Genomic DNA, 18,743 nt, shown 5'->3' on the forward strand with positions numbered 1-18,743 from the left:
CGATTTCAAGACCGTTGTCTCGGTATTGCTTGGTTGCTATTCATGTTTTGGAAATGTGATTAAAATTATGTTTTTATAAAGTTCGTACGTTTGTATGTTTGAAATTAATTTTGTTATATGTGATGTAAGTGTGTTGAATATATAATTAATCCACAGCAGATCATTTATAAAATGCTATATGTTGATGACTTATTTCTTGGATCTTTTTGAATCGGAATTATTGGCTATTTAGGAGAATTTGAATTAGGGGTTAATCATCCGTTAATAAAATTATCATATGCTATAAAACATATAATATTTTCACGAGGATGATGATTGTGATTAGAGATGTCATGATGGAATAATGCCAATCTGATCCTAATAGATTGATTTGATTGCAGCAGATTGATCTTCATATATATATATATATATATAAGATACTCTTTCTAGCCAACTCATTGTTAAATCACAAAATCGAAAACAAAATTAACAGGTTTTACGTGGCCTGTTCTGGTAATGCTATCTTGTAGTCCTATACAAATCAGAGTCTATCTGACAGTGGACTTGTTTTTTCAAAACATAAAACGTGACACGGTACAGACAAGGCCTGTTGATTTACAATCTTTTGGTCCTAACACATGTATTTATTTGTAATTGACTAGTGTTTTGAGTTGAAATGCTTTCGGAACGTGACAAGATCAATGATGCTACCAAAGGTGTTTTGTAACAAACATGAAAGTGATGTTATCATCTTCACCTCATGTGGGTAGAGCTTTTAAGTAAGTAACTTATGCGTGTGCGTGTCAAAAAAATGTGTGATGAGAGCGCAAATGTTCTAGGCAATTATGATGTGATAATCTCAACCACTTGCACCTACTCGCATAGAGAAGCAAGCATAAAATAATATAAAGTATAGACCATATGTCATCAACTTTAATCTGAATCTTTGAACAAAATAATATTTTTTTAAGAAGATATTATAGATGTGAAGAAAATTCTATAGAAAAGAATATCAACTGTTGACAATCTATAGAAAAGAACATCAAATTCTATAGAAAATTAATTTTGTTGGGTTTGTGATAGTCATCTAGCATTTCAATAAAGAGTAAAAGAATATCGCTTTATGTCTATTCTAATTTTTATTGGGATCTTAACAAAAATTGATTGTGATAGTCATCTAGCACTTCAATAGGATGTGATCTTCTTCTGATCTTCCATATAGTAAAAGTAGAACCAATTTTTGTAACACAAAAAATGAAGATAAATTACATGTGTAAAGAAGGGTTCTGAACGATGATCCACTATGAGCTCCTTATATACATACATTTTGTTTTTTTTTTTGTTTTTTTTTTCATTACACTTATACATACATTTTGTATAAGATGACAATATATATGAAAAAACTTAAATGGAGAATGGTAGATAAATAGATACAGAACGTGTGGGATGTGCGAAAGATAAGAGACAAAACAAAGACAGAAAGGTGAAGACTCGACAAATTGGGTTTGAAACTTGTGTTTGTCCCAAGACAGACAACCCCGAGAACGAGCCTCAACGGCGTGGCCTCCTTTTCAAACCTTGACAAATTTATTTGTTTTTTTTAATAACTAGTTTGTTTAACTCGTTTTGGAACTCTCACTTTTGTGTTTCGTGCACACTCTATCTCACATACACACAGTGATATTATACTATATAGATAGATATACATATGTGTTTGTAAGTTCCTTTTGGTTATATATATATATATAAAAGAAGAGGAGAAGAAGAAAAAGAAAGCACAGCACCAAAAAAACTTCTCATAGCTAAAATCATTTCAAGACAAATTTAGCGCACAAAAAAAATCACTTCAAGACAATGAAGCTAATTAGTATCACCTTCTTGCTTTGTGCATTGGTTTTGTTATTGCTTCTAACTCCAACATCTTCTCTACAACTCCACCCTCGCTACTCATCTCCTAGCCAAGGTACTCGAACATATTTGTAATTTTTTTAGATGTAGTATTCTTGCTTCTTTTAGAGCGGAAACATACTTTTCTTCTCATGGATTGACGAACTTCAGTTACAATGATTCAGCAGGTGAAAGTGAAAAGATTTTTATTAAAATGGCGCCAAGGAAACTCATGATCATCTCTAGTGATCATGTAAATGTAAGAGATTGGTGCATCGATTTATCACTTTAGATATTCAGTTTTAATTATATGGAAAGTTTCTAATCAAATTTCATATGTCTATCTCTTTTGCAAAACAACAGGTGATGAAGTCAGGTGCTCCTGAAGGTTCAAGCGAACAACTTCAAGTCACTTCTTCCTCTGGTAAGTCAATCATTTGGAAATGATAAGCTCTTCTCGTAAATAAATTAATCAGCCATTTTCCGCCCGAACAAAAGAAGTTAATCAGCCATTTCGTTTTCTAAAAACAAATAGATAGCTAGAAAAACACATGAGCACAGTTATGCCAAACGAATCCCTTAAATACATATTTTTGTCAAACATGTGAATCTTTGACCATGTCAGTGAAAAATGGTAGGTCGTTAATACTTTTTTGCTTTCTTCTTCAGAGCTTTGCTTTTAGTTCCAGAGATATAAAAAAAGTAATTTGCATGAGCATCTAGCTAAAAGCCTAAAAACATAAAGGAAAAACACAAAGATTCGACAAATCTTTGATTATGTTTTTAAAAAATGAAAATGTAGTTATTCACGTTTATGTTTATTTGGTTCTCAGGAAAATCTAAGAGTGAAGAGAAGAAAATAGGTGAAAAGGAAGAGGAGAATGCTCTATCGATATATCTATCAATGGATTATCCAAAATTTAGAAGAAGACGGCCAGTTCACAACCTCTAAGTCCAATATGCATTTTTCAATACAACTTTTAATTTCAGCTAGATTAATTAATTAATTAAGATAGTGTAGCCGTGTAGGATAGTTTAGTAGTTGGTATAACATACTAGTTAGTTTCTTTGGGAATATTAAGGAACAAGTTTTAGGGAGATTGTTGTAACGGAATTGTTCGTGTTTATTCTTTCTCTTCATAGTCTCATAGATTTACTTTTAGTTAATTAATGATTAATGACCGACAAGAAATGAGCAAACCCCTAAAATTCTGGGTTGGGGGTTGAGCTAATTAACTGCTCGTCGTTGCACGCACTGTAACATGGTGGCTGATTCAGTTGTTAACTACTCCTGTTTTTTTATATACTCTCTCAGTTTTATATTATAAATAGTTAGCAGAAAATGTTTGTTTCACAATATAAGTAATTTTCATATTTTAATGCACATTTTTTCTTTATTGGATATTGTGTAACCAATCAAATAATGCTAGTTTTTTATATTAGGATGAATTTAAAATTAAATAATATTTTTTTACAAAAGCAACAATTTCTTAATATTAATGCTTTTAACTAAAACTATTTACAATATGGAACAAAGGGAGCATGACGCTTTAGGATTGTGCACACATATTAAAAAATATTTAATTTTTCAAAAAAAACTTATTAATTGTTTATCTAATCACAATTTAACTAATAATAAAATAGAAACTATAATATCATTGGTCATCTAGTATTAATTAATAATAATTTTTATATAGAAAATTGAAAACGTCAAATAATTTGGAACAAAAAAATTCCTCTAAAACGTCAAATATAAAAAACCAGAGAGAGTAGTATTCTTACCCGTACTGTGCATACGGGAAAAGAAAATGATTAATTTAGTATGTTAAACGAATATGATTTGTAGCGATTTTTATTGCCTGATTCATGCTTAATATATAACATCCTCCTCTGCTTCTTTTTGGATGGACAAAGTGATTAATAATATTCTACTCAAATTCACTTTACACTTTTAATACGGTTACTTGGTTGCAAGGTATGTGGAGATCATTATGCTTATATATACAGAAGCCAACACATTAATGTAATTATTTATACACACTCGTGACAGATGTTGCTTAAATCAAACTAAACTCGATATTCAATTTAAACAAAAAGAAATGAAAAAATAACTGGATATTTAGCTCCATAGCTCCATCATATAATTGATATATATTTTCTTTATAAATACAAAACCGTCTATTGTCAAAAAATAAAATAAAATACAAAATTGTCTTTTTTTTTTTCCGTCAATAGTTAATTAGATTAAGGGTCAAAGCCCAACATTACAAAACACTAAACACATACATTCAGGCCCACAGCCCACCAAGCGAAACCCTAGAGAAACCAGAAGCGATGCCTCCGCTTCGATCACGGCCTCCACCGCTTCCAGCCATCGCCGTTGATCCAAACGACGATCCACCGGGAAACACCATCAGTCACTAACTTCACAATCTCTTAGCCGCAAACGCTTATAATCCGAGCTCACTGTAGTGGAGAGATGCAATCGGCATACCGAGATCTCATCCGCCTCTTTTCATCACCGGAGCTGGGAATAAAGCTTCGCCGACCCATCAACCTACAACACCCAATAGCTTCGACCGTCTTCCGACGAGAGCTCCTCAAACCACACATTATCGAAACAGCAACAGACAAATATAAAAACCAAACCCTAAAAACCTAGAGAACCCAAAAGCCGACGAGGCAAGGCAAAGTCCGCCTTCACCCCCCGAGAACTGAAGCCGGCGAACGCAGAGCTGAAGAAGCCTCCACTCCCCGGAAACTAGACCGGCGGCGATGAATCTGTAGAAGCCTCCACCTCCCGGAAAATACAAAACTGTCTACACTGGAATGTATTTACCTCTAATTATAGTATGAAAAATCCATCTGGACTCCAACTCTCAAGATTTCTTCTAATTTTGGCTACAAATCAACACAATAATGAAGCAAATGTCTCTCCTGTTGTTGACAGATCAGACTTTTAGAGTACTGAGAAATCGACATGTCATTAACTGAAAAAACATTGAAAACCAGTTAGAACATTTGGTTTCTCCACGTCATTTTCTTGATGTCGAACATATTTCTCTTCGTTGATGTTTAGCACATTAAAGCTCCATTTCAGCTGATTTGTCTGGACCCTGAGAATGGCAATCAACCTGCAGCGAGATCAATAAAATAATAATCCATTAGACAACTATAAATTGAACAAACAAAAAAAAATGCTATGAACCTGGCTGCTCTGTAAAGCATATAATGATTGATGTCTTAACCTTTAATTCCCTACAAAAAGAAGATACGTAACCACCTTCATGATCATCTTTAAGTCAGTCCCCCATTGTCCTAATCAAAAAGAGTAAGCAGTAGCAGTGATCAATTCCGCCAAAACCTTAATTTCTCTAAACCCCAACCTCTCTAGACAAGTAAATATAACAATGGCGAAGGGAAAAAAAGTCAAGGTGGTCTGCGTCCATGACCGGAGCCTTAACCCAAAGTCCAATCCGCTTAACGGCATCAGACACGATGGTTACCATAGGTAACTGGACTTTGATACTCCTCCTCCTCCATCAAATTGAAATCAACACTATCCACAGCCGCCGTCGGATCATATCCCGTCTGCTCAACGTTTATAGTCTCGGCTTTGTCAAGGAGCAGTTACTGAAACCTACTGAAGAAGAATCTGGGCTATGGCTAGAGCGACGAATAGGGGTGGGATCAATCATCGACTTAGTCACTCGTCTAAGTTGTATGGTCACCGAATCAGCCGCTGACGCTTCCTCTGATGTGGAGTTACCAAAGAAGATGCTTCGTTTCTTCGGCATCATTCTTCATTCTTCGGCATCGTTTCTTTGAGGTATGTTTCCCTCATGATTTCTTTAAGTTTAGAAACCACAGCTATGTAAATTTCTTAAAAGGTTGTTGATTTTCAGAGAGACATGATACATAGATATTGCTATATATACATCTTTATCTTACTTACAGCTTGCATCACGCGTATCTTGGACATGGTATAAGAAAAAGTATCCTCAAATGTGTTGTATCAATGGTCGACTGTGATTGTTTACTTTATAATACCAGAATTTTAGGGAGTTTTTTTTTCCTATAATTCTTTATCAAGCTAGACGGTCACATGGGTTCATGTCAAAGACCCAAACAAGTCTTTTAAGAGTTTTAGTCTGAACTTTTGAGTTCAAATTCTAACTTATTACGTGTAAATGTGATTTTGTTGCAAGTGGAGTCAACAAGTGCCACGAACGAGTCAGTCCTCAAGGTTCCGTTGGACCACAGGAAGCAAGCAGCAGGAGTGATAAAGTCACATGACAGAGAAGTGGTGTGTCAGAAAGCTGGTGATGCCATCTGTGGTCAAGATCAACGAGGTAGTCGATTGATAAAATGGGAGCTATAATCTTCTTGCTTCAATCCAATGCTGGAGTGAGTATATTATTTTGTTCTCACATATATGTAGTTTTATGAACAAGCTCATACATTCCTAAAATTACATTTCGCATTGTTAAGTTAAGGCATTATTTTGTGTTCGGCTGTGTTTTTTCATCCTGTTCACCATATGAACTCTTATGTTGCTCCAAGAGTTTTGATTACCGGAGATATTTTCTCTTTTTGTGTTGTGTTTGCTTCCTCTCGATCTTCATTGTTAGCTATGATATCATACATTTGTGTTTAATCAGGGCCGGATCTGAGAATTTGGGGGCTTGAAACATTTCTTAAGAACTCTAAAAAATTTGGGGGGTCAGAGTCAATTTTTGGGGGCGTAAACCTAAGCAAAAAACCTCTTAAAATTTTGGAGGTCGAGGCCAATGTTTTATTCGGCTGTCCCCAAATCCGGCCCTGTGTTTAATTGTCTGTTTGATGTTTCTTAATGACTTGTTGTCTCTAGGGTGAGCTAAGGTTTCACCTGTTTGGATTCCTTATGTGCATTGCAGCCACAGCTGCGAGAGCTCTTAAATCGGTGCTTCAAGGGATTTTGCATTCTTCTGAAGGGTCAGACATGGCTGCACTGTCACCGTGATGGTCTTGTCAAAGTTCTATGTTTCAAAAGTTGGAATATTTTAAAGACTGTTGCTGAGAAATATTTAAAATTGTTTTGAAGAGAAAAGCTAAACTCCATGAATCTTCTTGTTTGCATGGCTCCAGTAGCTCTCGTGTTCCTTTTGGTTCTTCATTAACATCTCTACATTTAAAAAGGAAAAAAAGAAAAATAAAACAAGCATAATCTTATGTAAACATGAATAATAAATAAAATCAGAACCTATATAAATTTTGCCGGACATAGCAAAACGGAAAAAAAATTAACATCTGCCAGACGCCAAAACATAAACTAACATAAACCAGCAACGCTTTGATTAAATGACCAGTAACAATGATTTCTTTTTCTTTAAAGTGTAGCTTTTTATAAACACTTTAGCTACCAAATCATCATTCTTGACTTAAAGGAAAACGTAATGGTCATACTTCTGAGAAACATAAATTAGTAAGATGGTTTATGCAACGGCACAAAACTGGTGATTACTTGTTTAGGTGAAAGAGTACTGGAAGCAGAGATTTTGGTTGGTAAAATCTTTGACAAGAAAATTCTAATACAAAGATCAACATGACAACAACAGACTCAAGATGAAAAGAAGACAATTTCCAATAAGACTTTGTTATGGTATGACAATAAACAAAAGCTTGAAAAATGTTAAAATTTATCTACCAAGACCTGTTTTCATTCATAAACAGTTCTAAGTTGCTTTATCTCGAGTCACCTCAAAAATAAAAATAAAACATTTGGAGTGAAGCCCCAGCAAAAAGAACAACATCAACAGTCAAAGAACGTCGTTTACAAAAGAATCTTCAGCAATCTCCGATACAGAGAAACATATACATATCATTCTCTTCATTATTACCTAATAACAATTGAATTTCATAAAAATAGGGGACCAAGGCAACAAGAACAAAGAAAACCATCAATTCTCTTAAAACTGTTGGGACAACCAAAGACGTCCAGTAAAATGTGATCCACTTTTGTTCATTCTTCCCTTTTAGTACACTATTATTTCTAAAGTTGGATTATGTGAACAAAAGTATTTTCCAAAATAAAATATGATAGGAAAAAATCAAAACTAAAACAAACTTTTACATCATGCCCAAAACAAAAATATATATTACAAAAAATCCCCTACACAACAAAACTATAAATTAACAAATATATAAAAATCCTTAATATTAAAGTAAAATGAGTAAAAACTAAAATTCAAAACCAAACTCTATATATATCAACTAATCACAACTTTTTACAAAATATTAATAATATTAAATTTAAACAAATAACAATTACTAAACTAAACTCATTTTAATAAAACTTCAATGTAGAAAAAGTACGCGGCGTAGCGCGGGTATTTACCTAGTATTAGTAAAATTCTAATATCATTAGAGCACACTGATGTAAAATATCAATCATGAATTTTGTTTGTTAAGATATTATTTTTTTTCTATTTATGAAAAAGGAATTTAACTCTGGTTTCCCTACTTATACATAATTCTAAAGCATGTTGATTTGGTAATAATCAAAAAAATATACATCAACAATTAATGTAATTGTCCATGTCATATTTATTCATAAGGTATGCCATCAATTTTAGTAGCCATGTCACATTTGTTTTAAAGAAAATGATTGTAAAGAAGACATGTGACGGATCACTTCTCAAATAATGTCTAGAAATTTTTTCATGTCATATTTATACATAAGGCATGTTATCAATTTTTGTAGCCATGTCATATTTCTTTATGAAAATGATTTTAGAGAAGACATGTGGTAGATCACTTCCCAAATAATGTCTAGGAAATTGTCCATGTCATATTTAGCCATAAGACATGTCATCAATTTTTGTAACCATTTCATATTTCTTTATGAAAATGATTTTAGAGAAGACATGTGGCAGATCACTTCCCAAATAATGTCTAGAAAATTGTCCATGTCATATTTAGCCATAATACATGTCATCAATTTTTGTGACCATGTCATATTTCTTAATGAAAATGATTTTAGAGAAGACATGTGACAAATAACTTATCAAATAATGTTTAGGGGGTACTACTCACTTAGTTTATTTACTTATAATCAAATATTTTCTCTCTTTCTTTTCCACATGTTTATATGAATCAAGTTCTGGCTGCATATAGTCTGTCCTCTTTCTATTTCACTGAGATTGACCTTTTTTTTTTGTGGGAGTAGTTCTTTGATACCCATTATTGAAGATGCAAGTGGAGCTTGTAGATTTCAATGGTCTTCCGTGACTAATTAGGCGACGAAGTCACTGATGCTGGAGGCATTAGTCGTTACTACATAAGGCATGCAGAGTGGTGGGTTACCATGTGGATGCAAGAAATGCTGAGATGGAGAAGGATAAACTGAGGGTTTTGTCTTGACGTAGTCGTTGAAGTAGTTGCTGAGGCAGTGTGTGTCAGAGAGTGAACCAGGAGGCATGCAGAGTGATAGAGACTATGTGGACGCAAGATGCTGAGCTGGCGTGGGATAAACTTGAGGAGCAAGTTTATACCGTGGAGAAAAAGTCAAGAGATAAACTTGGGGAGCTAGTTTATGCCTTGAGGAATAAGTACATTTCAAGAAAAGGAAAGTGTACTTATTGATATGGAAGTTGTCCATATTCATGTTGCCTTGGAGACTAGGGTTTCATGAACGTGGAGATCACTATAAAAGAGCTATGAAATCGTCTGTATTCCATAAGACACTGGCTATTATTATAGAGGAAGGGTGAAAATCCTTTAGGGGTGTTCTTGGGTCGTGCTGAAGCAGATGCTGAAGTACTGACGAAAAAGAGACATGTTTGGATAGATTAGGAATCTGTCAGTAACGTGTGTTAGGGTGTTAACACTGACGTGTAAAAGCTGAATAAACAAGTCTTGTAAAGATTATTTAAAGGAGATTCTAATAAAAGCTTTGGTGTGCTTGTGTGATTTGTCTCTTTGATTTACCTTCTGCATTACCTATTGTTGTGTCATCTTTGCACTAACAATTATTACCTTGACAAGATTTCCTAGAGAGGATTCCATGAAGTTTCCTTTCAGTGGTTGGCTAGAGAATTTTTTTTTGTTCTTCTAAGGTGGATGTATGTTATCTTTGATTTAATTGATGCCAGTGATTTGTGTAAGGAGCTTAGTAGCTTACAGTGGTGTTTCGAAGAGACCGGGCGGCAGTGATGAGGTAAATTGTGGATCTGTTGGTCACTGCATATACACTTGTGTAGGTCGTAGAAACATATGACTTTTTTTAGTTAATTTTAATCAAATATGTAAGTGATGTGAGAAAGGACTTCTCCATAATCCCTTGTAATGCACGCTTTGTGATTATTCAGTTAATGATAAGGCTGATAAAATGCATTGGTTCTCAAGACCAGGATCCATAAACTTTTATCTTTGACATCTTTTACGGAAGAACATTGTCTTGGCCTTTTTCCAAAAGAAAATCCATCTTATTATGAGGTGGGATATGGTGCCAGGGCTGGCTTAGACACTTGATAGACCCTGGGGAAAAAATTTAAGTAGGCCCCTCCAACATATAAAAACATGCTACTTATAAAACTGTTACTACAACTAATATACTAACAACTAACAAATCTTTCATTTCTTTTTCTCAATTACTCATTTTCCTATAATAATAAGCTTAAAAACGTCTAGAGCTCTTACCTAAGGAAAACACAAGATTCATTTATTTTTAAACATTTTTCAACCAACAAATCTTTCATTTTATCATCAAGATTATTCCACCTTATATTATGAATTTCCTAGAAATGAGTGAGCCTGAAATTAGAAAAAACCTTGAAAATTCAGTTAGACCATTCACATTTCACACACTAAATTATAAAAACACTATTTTTTCTCAGATACTTTTCAAATGAAAATCATGTGAACACAAAAATATATGACATACCATAGATCAATATCTAAAAACGAAATCTTATCAGAGAGAATTGGTTGATAAAATTCAAGTATTTGATGTAAAAAAAATTTTTCTGAAATTTAGGGAAGGAAGATGAAAGGTTTGTAAGAACAAGTTAATCGAAAAAAAAAAAACCTAAACAATATGTCGACACTTTACAAGGTTACTGATATTTTAAATAGGCCCTTACCTTGTAGATCCCGTGGCTATGTATATTCTTTTTAAACACACGCACAATGCATATGAGTCCTGAAAAAATATGTCAACACTTTAAATAATTACATGGTTAACTAAAATTTGTTTGATGGACTCCTTACCTTGTGGGCCCCGGGGCGGTGCACTCATTATCCCTCCCTCTAAGTTGGTCCTGACTGGCGCATGTACTCAATAGCACTATTATTATATATCTAGAAACATAATTTATTGATATTAAAGATCATTCGATATTTCTAAAGATACATCTTTGACCAGATACTTTGGCACCTAGTAAAAGTTATTAGTCAAAAGTCATATCCGTAAAAATATTAATGAAGGATTTGAATATTTTCACTTATAAATGTATACTTTATACATATAAGAGTTACAAGTTAAGAAAAACAAACTAGTTCAAACGAAAATAAAGATCAAAGTCTTCACCAAGTGTTTGGAAAAATAGCTGATGGCGAGTGATCAAATCATGCATGTGCAACCTGAAGTTTTAGGTATAGGTGAGAAATTATTGGATACGAGTTTGGTTTTCGATTGATGAAAAACATATATCCCTAATAATTTCTCTTTGTTTCTAGATATTGATGAAACCAATAACTATTTGAACGGTCAATTATTGAAGTTATGTGCTGGACCTCTGTTTGATACTCCAAAAGTTGGAGAGAAAGTATATTACTTTCCTCAAGGGCATATAGAGCAGGCAATATTTTTTTAATCTTCTTGTACACTTTTATATTGTTTCACTTATGTTTTGATTGGTAAGACTTACTCATAAATTTGATTGTAATACCAGCTAGTTACTTCTATCAACGACGAACTTTGTCAACTAAAACCAATTTTTGATATTCCTTCAAAAATTTGTTGTAATGTTTTTAGTATCAACCTTAAGGTATGTCTTTTTGATTATATATGTTTCTTATTTATAAAATACACATTATCTAAAATGACTTAGACTATAACTGATATTTTTTTGGGTATATTTTATGTATGTTCTTAGGTAGAGAACAATACTAATGACATTTATGCAGAGGTTGCTTTGTTGCCTGATACATCTGTGAGTAGCAAAATAAGATTTTATTTATTTTAATATAACCTCTTCTTACAATCTCTTTTAAATAATTTAATTAATTTTATGTTCAGGATGTTGAAATTCCTATTCCTAAAAACGAAAACAACATACAAAACATTAACTATTTCACCAAGGTGTTAAGTGCTTCTGATACCTGCAAAACTGGTGGTTTTGTTTTGTATAAACGACATGCCATGGAATGTCTTCCCCTGCTGGTAATTAACCTAGGATTACATTAACTCAAACTGTAAATCTTTATATAACATTTTGTATTTAATGTTCTTAGGATATGTCTCAGCTAACCCCAAGTCAAGAGATAATTGCTAAAGATATTCATGGTCACAAATGGAGTTTTAAACACACTTTAAGAGGTGACAATTCTATATTTCATTTCAAAATTTGTGAGTATTTATTACTGATCTATAGTTCTTAAAAACAATCAACTAGGTACACCAAAAAGACATCTTTTCACATGTGGTTGAAATGAGTTTGCAAAAGGAAAAAAATTGGTTGCTGGAGACTCTTTTGTATTCCTTCGGTATATATATCTTTTGCCATTTTAGATCTCTTTTGTTCCTTGAATTTTGTATTTTAACTATTTGTTATCCTAGAGGAGAGAATGGGGAATCACGAGTTGGTATCAGTAGAGCAGCTCATCAGGAACGCAACATACCAACATCTTCAATTTCAAAACAGAGTATGCACCATGGTGTAGTTGCTACTGCACTGAATACTATTAAAAACAAATGTATGTTTGTTGTGTTCTATAAGCCAAGGTAATATTTTTTTACTCTAATTAAACCTTATGTAAATAGTGCATTGAAAATATAATTTTATTTGTTTGATGGGATGATATCAGATCGAGCCAATTCCTTGTCAACTTCGATAAATTTGTAGATAGAGTGAATAATAAGTTTAGTATAGGCTCCAAATTTTCGATGAAGTTCGAAGGAAAAGATTTAAATGAAACAAGGTAAATATTAAACATTTATTTTACTTTATTTTCCAAAATATGATTACTTACACAAATGATTATACTACAATAGATACAATGGAACAATAGTAGGAGTGGGAGATTTCTCCACTCATTGGAAGGATTCAGAATGGCGAAGTCTAAAAGTAAGAATAGTATGAGTTCCGTTTACATATATTATTTTAGAATATATTGTAAAAAGAGTAATATATAATATCCAATAACTTTATTTTATAGGTGCAATGGGATGGAACTGCAACAATTCCACGACCTGATAAGGTATCTCCATGGGAGATTGAGATGCTAACACAGTCATCAAACATTTCCAAGTCAGATTATCTAAAAAATAAACGTCAAATCGACGTATATGAATTTGGTAAGTAAACATTTCTCAATAAGTTAAAACTTCTCTGTGAATCAGTTATCATTCTAATTATGTGTATAGGTTCAAAAATGTGGTCTCCTACCTTGTCCCAAGGCCAAGAATCGGGACAGCCAAGCATACAATCTTCCATGAGATACTCATTCTCTACCATGTACAATGAGCAAATGGCTCAAGCAATGAAAGAAACGTCAACCACAACCGCAACTACTAGCTGCAGACTGTTTGGAGTTGATCTAGTGAATCCCGCTACAACAAAGGATCCAGTGGAACCTATTGACTCAAACAAAAAATTGAAGATTTCTAAAATCTTTGAGGATGAAAAGATTGACCATGTCCAAGCTAGAAGTCATACTAAGGTAAGAAAAAAGATCACCATCTTCTTTGTTTTTTTTACTTATTATTCAAGTTTAAAACGATTTATTATGTACAACTAAAAAATTAGAAGACGTAGTTTTAGTAAAAGGTTATCTTGTACATAAGGTAAATTTAATATATATATATATATATGCTTTCATCCACAGTTTTATTCTAATATTAGATTTTGATTAAAATTGCCTAGTTCTTAATAGACTGAGATGACTATAAAGTTCACATGCTCTTGATATGGTTTTTTCCCAGGTTCATATGGAAGGTGTCATAGAAAGGACTGTAGATTTAACTATATTTGATGGATACAGTCAGTTGATCGATGAACTAGAAAGACTTTTTGATATCAAAGGCGAGTTGCATATGCACAATAAATGGAAAATGTTTTTCATATATGATGATGGAGATATGATGATTCTTGGAGACGATCCTTGGACGTAAGTTTTGCTTTCTTTTATTTTATTTTTCTTATTAGTTGCAAAATTTAGTGAGAATTTTTATCTCTGTGCAGCAAATTTTGTTATATGGCGAAGGAAATATTCATATGTTCAAAAAAGGGTGTCAAGATAGGGATAGCAGATAATAGATTCTCTGAAGGTGATCCAACATTAACAACAACAATCTTACCACCAGATGTCAACAACAATTAGAGAGTTTTGGTTTTAAAAATTAAATGTTGCTTGTTTTTATTATATATTGAATAAAAGGGTTTGAATCTTGTGTAACTTAAAAATATATTATGGAGTGTTTGGTATTTGATGATTGGTGTCTTGTCTAGCAGTTGAAGTTATAAATGAAGAAACTATATTCTTCTTTTTTTGTTTTTAATCTTTTGTTCACTTTTTTAGTATTGTGCGTGTATGTCTTTTTGGTATTACATATATTATGGCATGTTTTGGCATTTGATAGTGGCGTGTAATCACTCTTCTCAAGAACTCTCTGCCAAGGTAACATGAATAAATAACTCGGTGAATATGACTTATATGAGAAAAATTGGAAATGCTACTCCCAAAACTACTTTCACAGCTTCAGAGACTTGGAGTCATCTTCAGGTTCAGCTTCCTGTGTTAAATGGCATCAGTCAGTTTTGATCAAAAGCTCAATGCCAAGCATGGATAGGATAAGGGTTGGGGTCTCAATGTTCCCTCGGATTTTCTTCTTTGCGCAAGCCACCAAGAGAACATACAGCACATCTTTCCGGTTGCTCATATTCCTTTGAGGTTTGGTCTTTCTTCTCGTCCAAACTCCATTAGTGCTGTTATCCAAGCCGGTAAGGTGCATCTACATTTTCAGACTGTCCTTTAGGGAGAGAGGAACAGATTGAGAAGGAGTGCAGTCTTTGTAATGAACTCCACCGAGCCTATAAATTGTTCCCTTGCTTGTCTGCACACTCTAAAGAAGGAAACAAGGAAATAAGTTAGCAGTTAGGTGATTAAACTAAACACCTATCACAAGCAATGACAATCTACTCAGAATAGCACAGAGCTCACTATATCAACAACTTAGAATTATACCAAACAATTAAGCAAGTTAATCTAGTTGAGGCAAAGAGTTAACTAGGGGAGTCAAAATTTGCACAATCAAATAGGGAAGAAAACAAAGCTTTTACGGGGGTTCAGAATTTATGCAAAGCCAATGACAAGTAATCAAAAAGATGCGGAAACGAAAAAAAAAAGATAATACGAAAAACAATCTTCAAAACAAAAGACTTTTATTTTGAGTTTTCGTATGAACGTTCCAGAGACAGAATCGTACATGAAGTTTGCATGGAAGCGAGATTACAACACAAATCTAATAACAAAGGCAGAAAAATAATCTAGGTTCAATAGAGTAACCACCTATGTCAAGAAAATCTATATGAGTCGCAACTCATTTAGCAAAAGACGAAAATAAAGCCTAAGGTTTCTAATTGCAGAGAGTTTTGATAGCTAAGTTTCTTACCCCTTTCTTCTCTGTCCCGGCCTTGTTGATATACACCTTCAAGGTCGCACGTGTTGCAATTTTCCTGTAGACCCATATCTTCAATTTTCTCCCATCTTTCTTTATTTGTCGAGATATGAGTTTATCTCTTTCAGAAATCTTTCATTATCTTGTTTTCTTCCTTATTCCTTCCCAGACAAAGTAAACAGTTGATATACCTTGGTTTTTATGAATTTTAACCATGGCATAAGACCGGTTTTAAAGTATATATTATGTGTTTTGGAGTCATTTTATGATCTTTCCAGGTTCATGTATACTTTGGGTCATTTTGGAGATTATGGAGCAATTTGAAATGCAGAACTGTGTAGATGTGTCAGAGGTTTGGCATCAGATGGAGGTCTTCTCACCAATGGATGAAGCTCATAATTTTACAAAAGATATCAAACTTATTTAGCTTTTAAGTTCCGCCTGTTTGAGGTTGATCCATCGGTTAGATCAAAATTTATGCGCATATTACTGAAGAGTGGTCTGTCTGACTCGTGAGAGGAAGCTGCTGAAATTCTGGTGTGGTGTTGAGCAAAACTACATGGATGCCGAACGACACCCAAACTATTAACACCCGACTAGTGATTTAATGAAGTTTCAAGAATTGAAAGTTGGCACAATGTTTCTTGTATTTGCACAAGAGTCCTTGAATATGTTTTAACCTATTTGTACTAATTTTAAGCCATTGTTGAAAGCAAAGCTTTTTTAGATGTGGAGAGATTATAAATAACTCATTCAGAGTCTTCTCTGAACTCATGTTTTGATTCATCTATGAATTCTATCCAGACTGTGATTTGTGTTATTGTTTTCATGTCGAGTAGATCACTTGTTAGGTCATTTTTAATTTTAATTTACCAGCTTCCATTGATACCAAATATTTGATATTAGTAACAATATCAAAACAATATATTACAATATTTCAAATTTATGCTATAATCGCGGGTTGGAATGAATATTCGGTAATTTTGATAATAGTTTCTATTTTCAAAATTTTGTGGTTCTATACATCGACACCAAATTAAGACCACTATTATGTAATTAATACACAACAAACATCATATATTATACATATAAATTCAAAATAAAAAAAATAATCCGTGCAATCCCACAGACACTATAGATAAAGTATAACTGCAAAATTAGATTAACCAAACCAAAAACTAAAATAACAAAACTCAAATTCATAAATAACCGAACTATTACTATATATTTTGAACCAAAATCAAAACCCATAACCGAACTGTAACTAAACCGAAACCTAAAACAATAAATTAACGTGAATCAAAATTTATAAAATATCATCAAATCTTCATACAATTTTAATTTTAAAACGTAAATTATAAATACAAATATAAGTAATCCCGCACAACAGTGCGGGTCTGAATCTAGTTTCATCTTTACTTTTAACCACATGATCATCTATTCTCTTGTTCAATTACAGGCACACTATTTCTCTTCTCTCGTATTTCTTTCGACTAGGTACAAGTAGTATACCTCATACAACTAAACATGATAACAAGTGGTATGACTAGTATATAAATGGGATATTTCATGTACAATATCGAACTACAAAACCTAGCACGACTAGACAAATAAATATCCTAACTGATCTATGGTGACAAATTTTCTTCTATTTTATTTGATGTTTTCAAATCTTGGTTAAATTATTACATTAAACTCTTAAATTTACATATATACTTCATACTTGTAATGTTTGTTTACTAGATTAACCATATTATTACGAAAAGAAAGCATAGAACATATTTTTACGAAAGTTATTTTGTGAAAGATATTGATACAACCCCTAAAAGCTAAAAAAGATAAACAACTAGTATAATCTGTATAACTTTTCTTTGTATATTCGACTGGTGTTACTGGTACAACTGGTACAAATTTGACGTTTGAGAAATTAACATAGCCAATTTGGTATTTCATATGAGAAAAATAATCAAATATCCAAATTGGTATGTGATTAGAAAGTTTTCTCCTAATTTATTTGAAGTTTTACAATTTTTTTTAAAAAATTATTATAGAATCCCATAAGTTTACATGATCTACTTTATACTTTAAATATTTTGTTTACATGTTTAGTCACATTATTTTGAAATATTATACACCAAATTTGTTTTTCTAAATTATGATTTCATCTATGTTAGACATAGTATGTACACATAAATAAGTGGTAGAATTGATGCACATATAATTTATGTGTGGTACAACTAAGTTTTTTTAATTTCACAACCAAAGTAACGTTTTACCTGGTAAAACTCAAAATTGGTACAACTACATATTATTAAAATAACTTTGTTGTACCAGTTACTAATCATGCTTATATTTTTCTTTGTTGTGCTAGTTGTACCAGTTATACGTGTCATACATAATTTATATTTTCTAATAGTGTGTCTTATAGGCTTTCATTCTCTTGATGGAAGTATATTTCTATAGATAATCTTAAAATACATGTGCAACATCTCATAGAAAATGATATTATATTTGGTGCACAAAAAAAAATCATATATATCATCACTTTTCACTGCTTTTTATGCAAATATATTGAAACATGCAAGTTTCACCATGTTCTTCTTAAATATGTGTTTACAATGGTATATCTCTTATATTATTTTCATGTGTATATCAAGATAATGGACTTTGAGGCGAGAAACCTGCCACCCAATATTAAAATAAGACAACTCAATTGTTGCCACAATTAAACTAGTAAAATTACCACCGTAGTTAAACCAGTTGTGCCACTTAGGCTACTTTTGTCGTTATCCAAATACCAAATACGAATGCTTGTGCATCCTCTCGAACTCATGATGGCCTCTACACAATTTTATGCAATATAATCTTCTAGATCCTCTTCTGCTGCAACTTCTTTCAGCTCCGCATAGTTTCTTTGGCTTCGGGAAAAAAATGAAGATGGTTTTTTTTTCCAAAAATAGTATAATTAGTATAACTAGTACAACATATAAACAAATCA

At 32.7% G+C, this 18,743-nt stretch overlaps 2 protein-coding genes and 1 long non-coding RNA gene across 3 annotated transcripts; 2 read left to right on the top strand and 1 right to left on the bottom strand.

Annotated features, from left to right (window-relative positions):
- Nucleotides 1-102: 102 nt before the first annotated feature.
- Nucleotides 103-6,377, top strand: LOC103839378 (probable root meristem growth factor 8). The gene is made up of 4 exons (XM_009115882.3): nucleotides 103-1,942; nucleotides 2,055-2,125; nucleotides 2,230-2,290; nucleotides 2,700-6,377. The coding sequence occupies exons 1-4, from the start codon at nucleotides 1,834-1,836 to the stop codon at nucleotides 2,816-2,818; spliced, it is 360 nt and encodes a 119-aa protein (XP_009114130.1). The 5' UTR covers nucleotides 103-1,833; the 3' UTR covers nucleotides 2,819-6,377.
- LOC117128344 lies at nucleotides 3,770-9,075 on the bottom strand. The gene is made up of 2 exons (XR_004451643.1): nucleotides 5,075-9,075; nucleotides 3,770-5,000 (listed from the first exon to the last, which is right to left on the bottom strand). It is a non-coding gene; the product is annotated as an uncharacterized LOC117128344 (long non-coding RNA).
- An 800-nt stretch (nucleotides 9,076-9,875) lies between these two features.
- Nucleotides 9,876-18,419, top strand: LOC103839672 (auxin response factor 22). The gene is given in 14 exon segments (XM_033280504.1): nucleotides 9,876-11,499; nucleotides 11,584-11,672; nucleotides 11,799-11,894; nucleotides 12,003-12,059; nucleotides 12,146-12,289; nucleotides 12,361-12,445; nucleotides 12,522-12,612; nucleotides 12,686-12,850; nucleotides 12,934-13,047; nucleotides 13,121-13,193; nucleotides 13,285-13,423; nucleotides 13,493-13,788; nucleotides 14,051-14,235; nucleotides 14,310-18,419. Coding segments are annotated over 14 exon segments (1,716 nt in total). The 5' UTR covers nucleotides 9,876-11,456; the 3' UTR covers nucleotides 14,449-18,419.
- Nucleotides 18,420-18,743: the final 324 nt, after the last annotated feature.

This window comes from Brassica rapa, chromosome A09, assembly GCF_000309985.2.
Source record: "Brassica rapa cultivar Chiifu-401-42 chromosome A09, CAAS_Brap_v3.01, whole genome shotgun sequence".
Taxonomy (NCBI): Eukaryota; Viridiplantae; Streptophyta; class Magnoliopsida; order Brassicales; family Brassicaceae; genus Brassica; species Brassica rapa.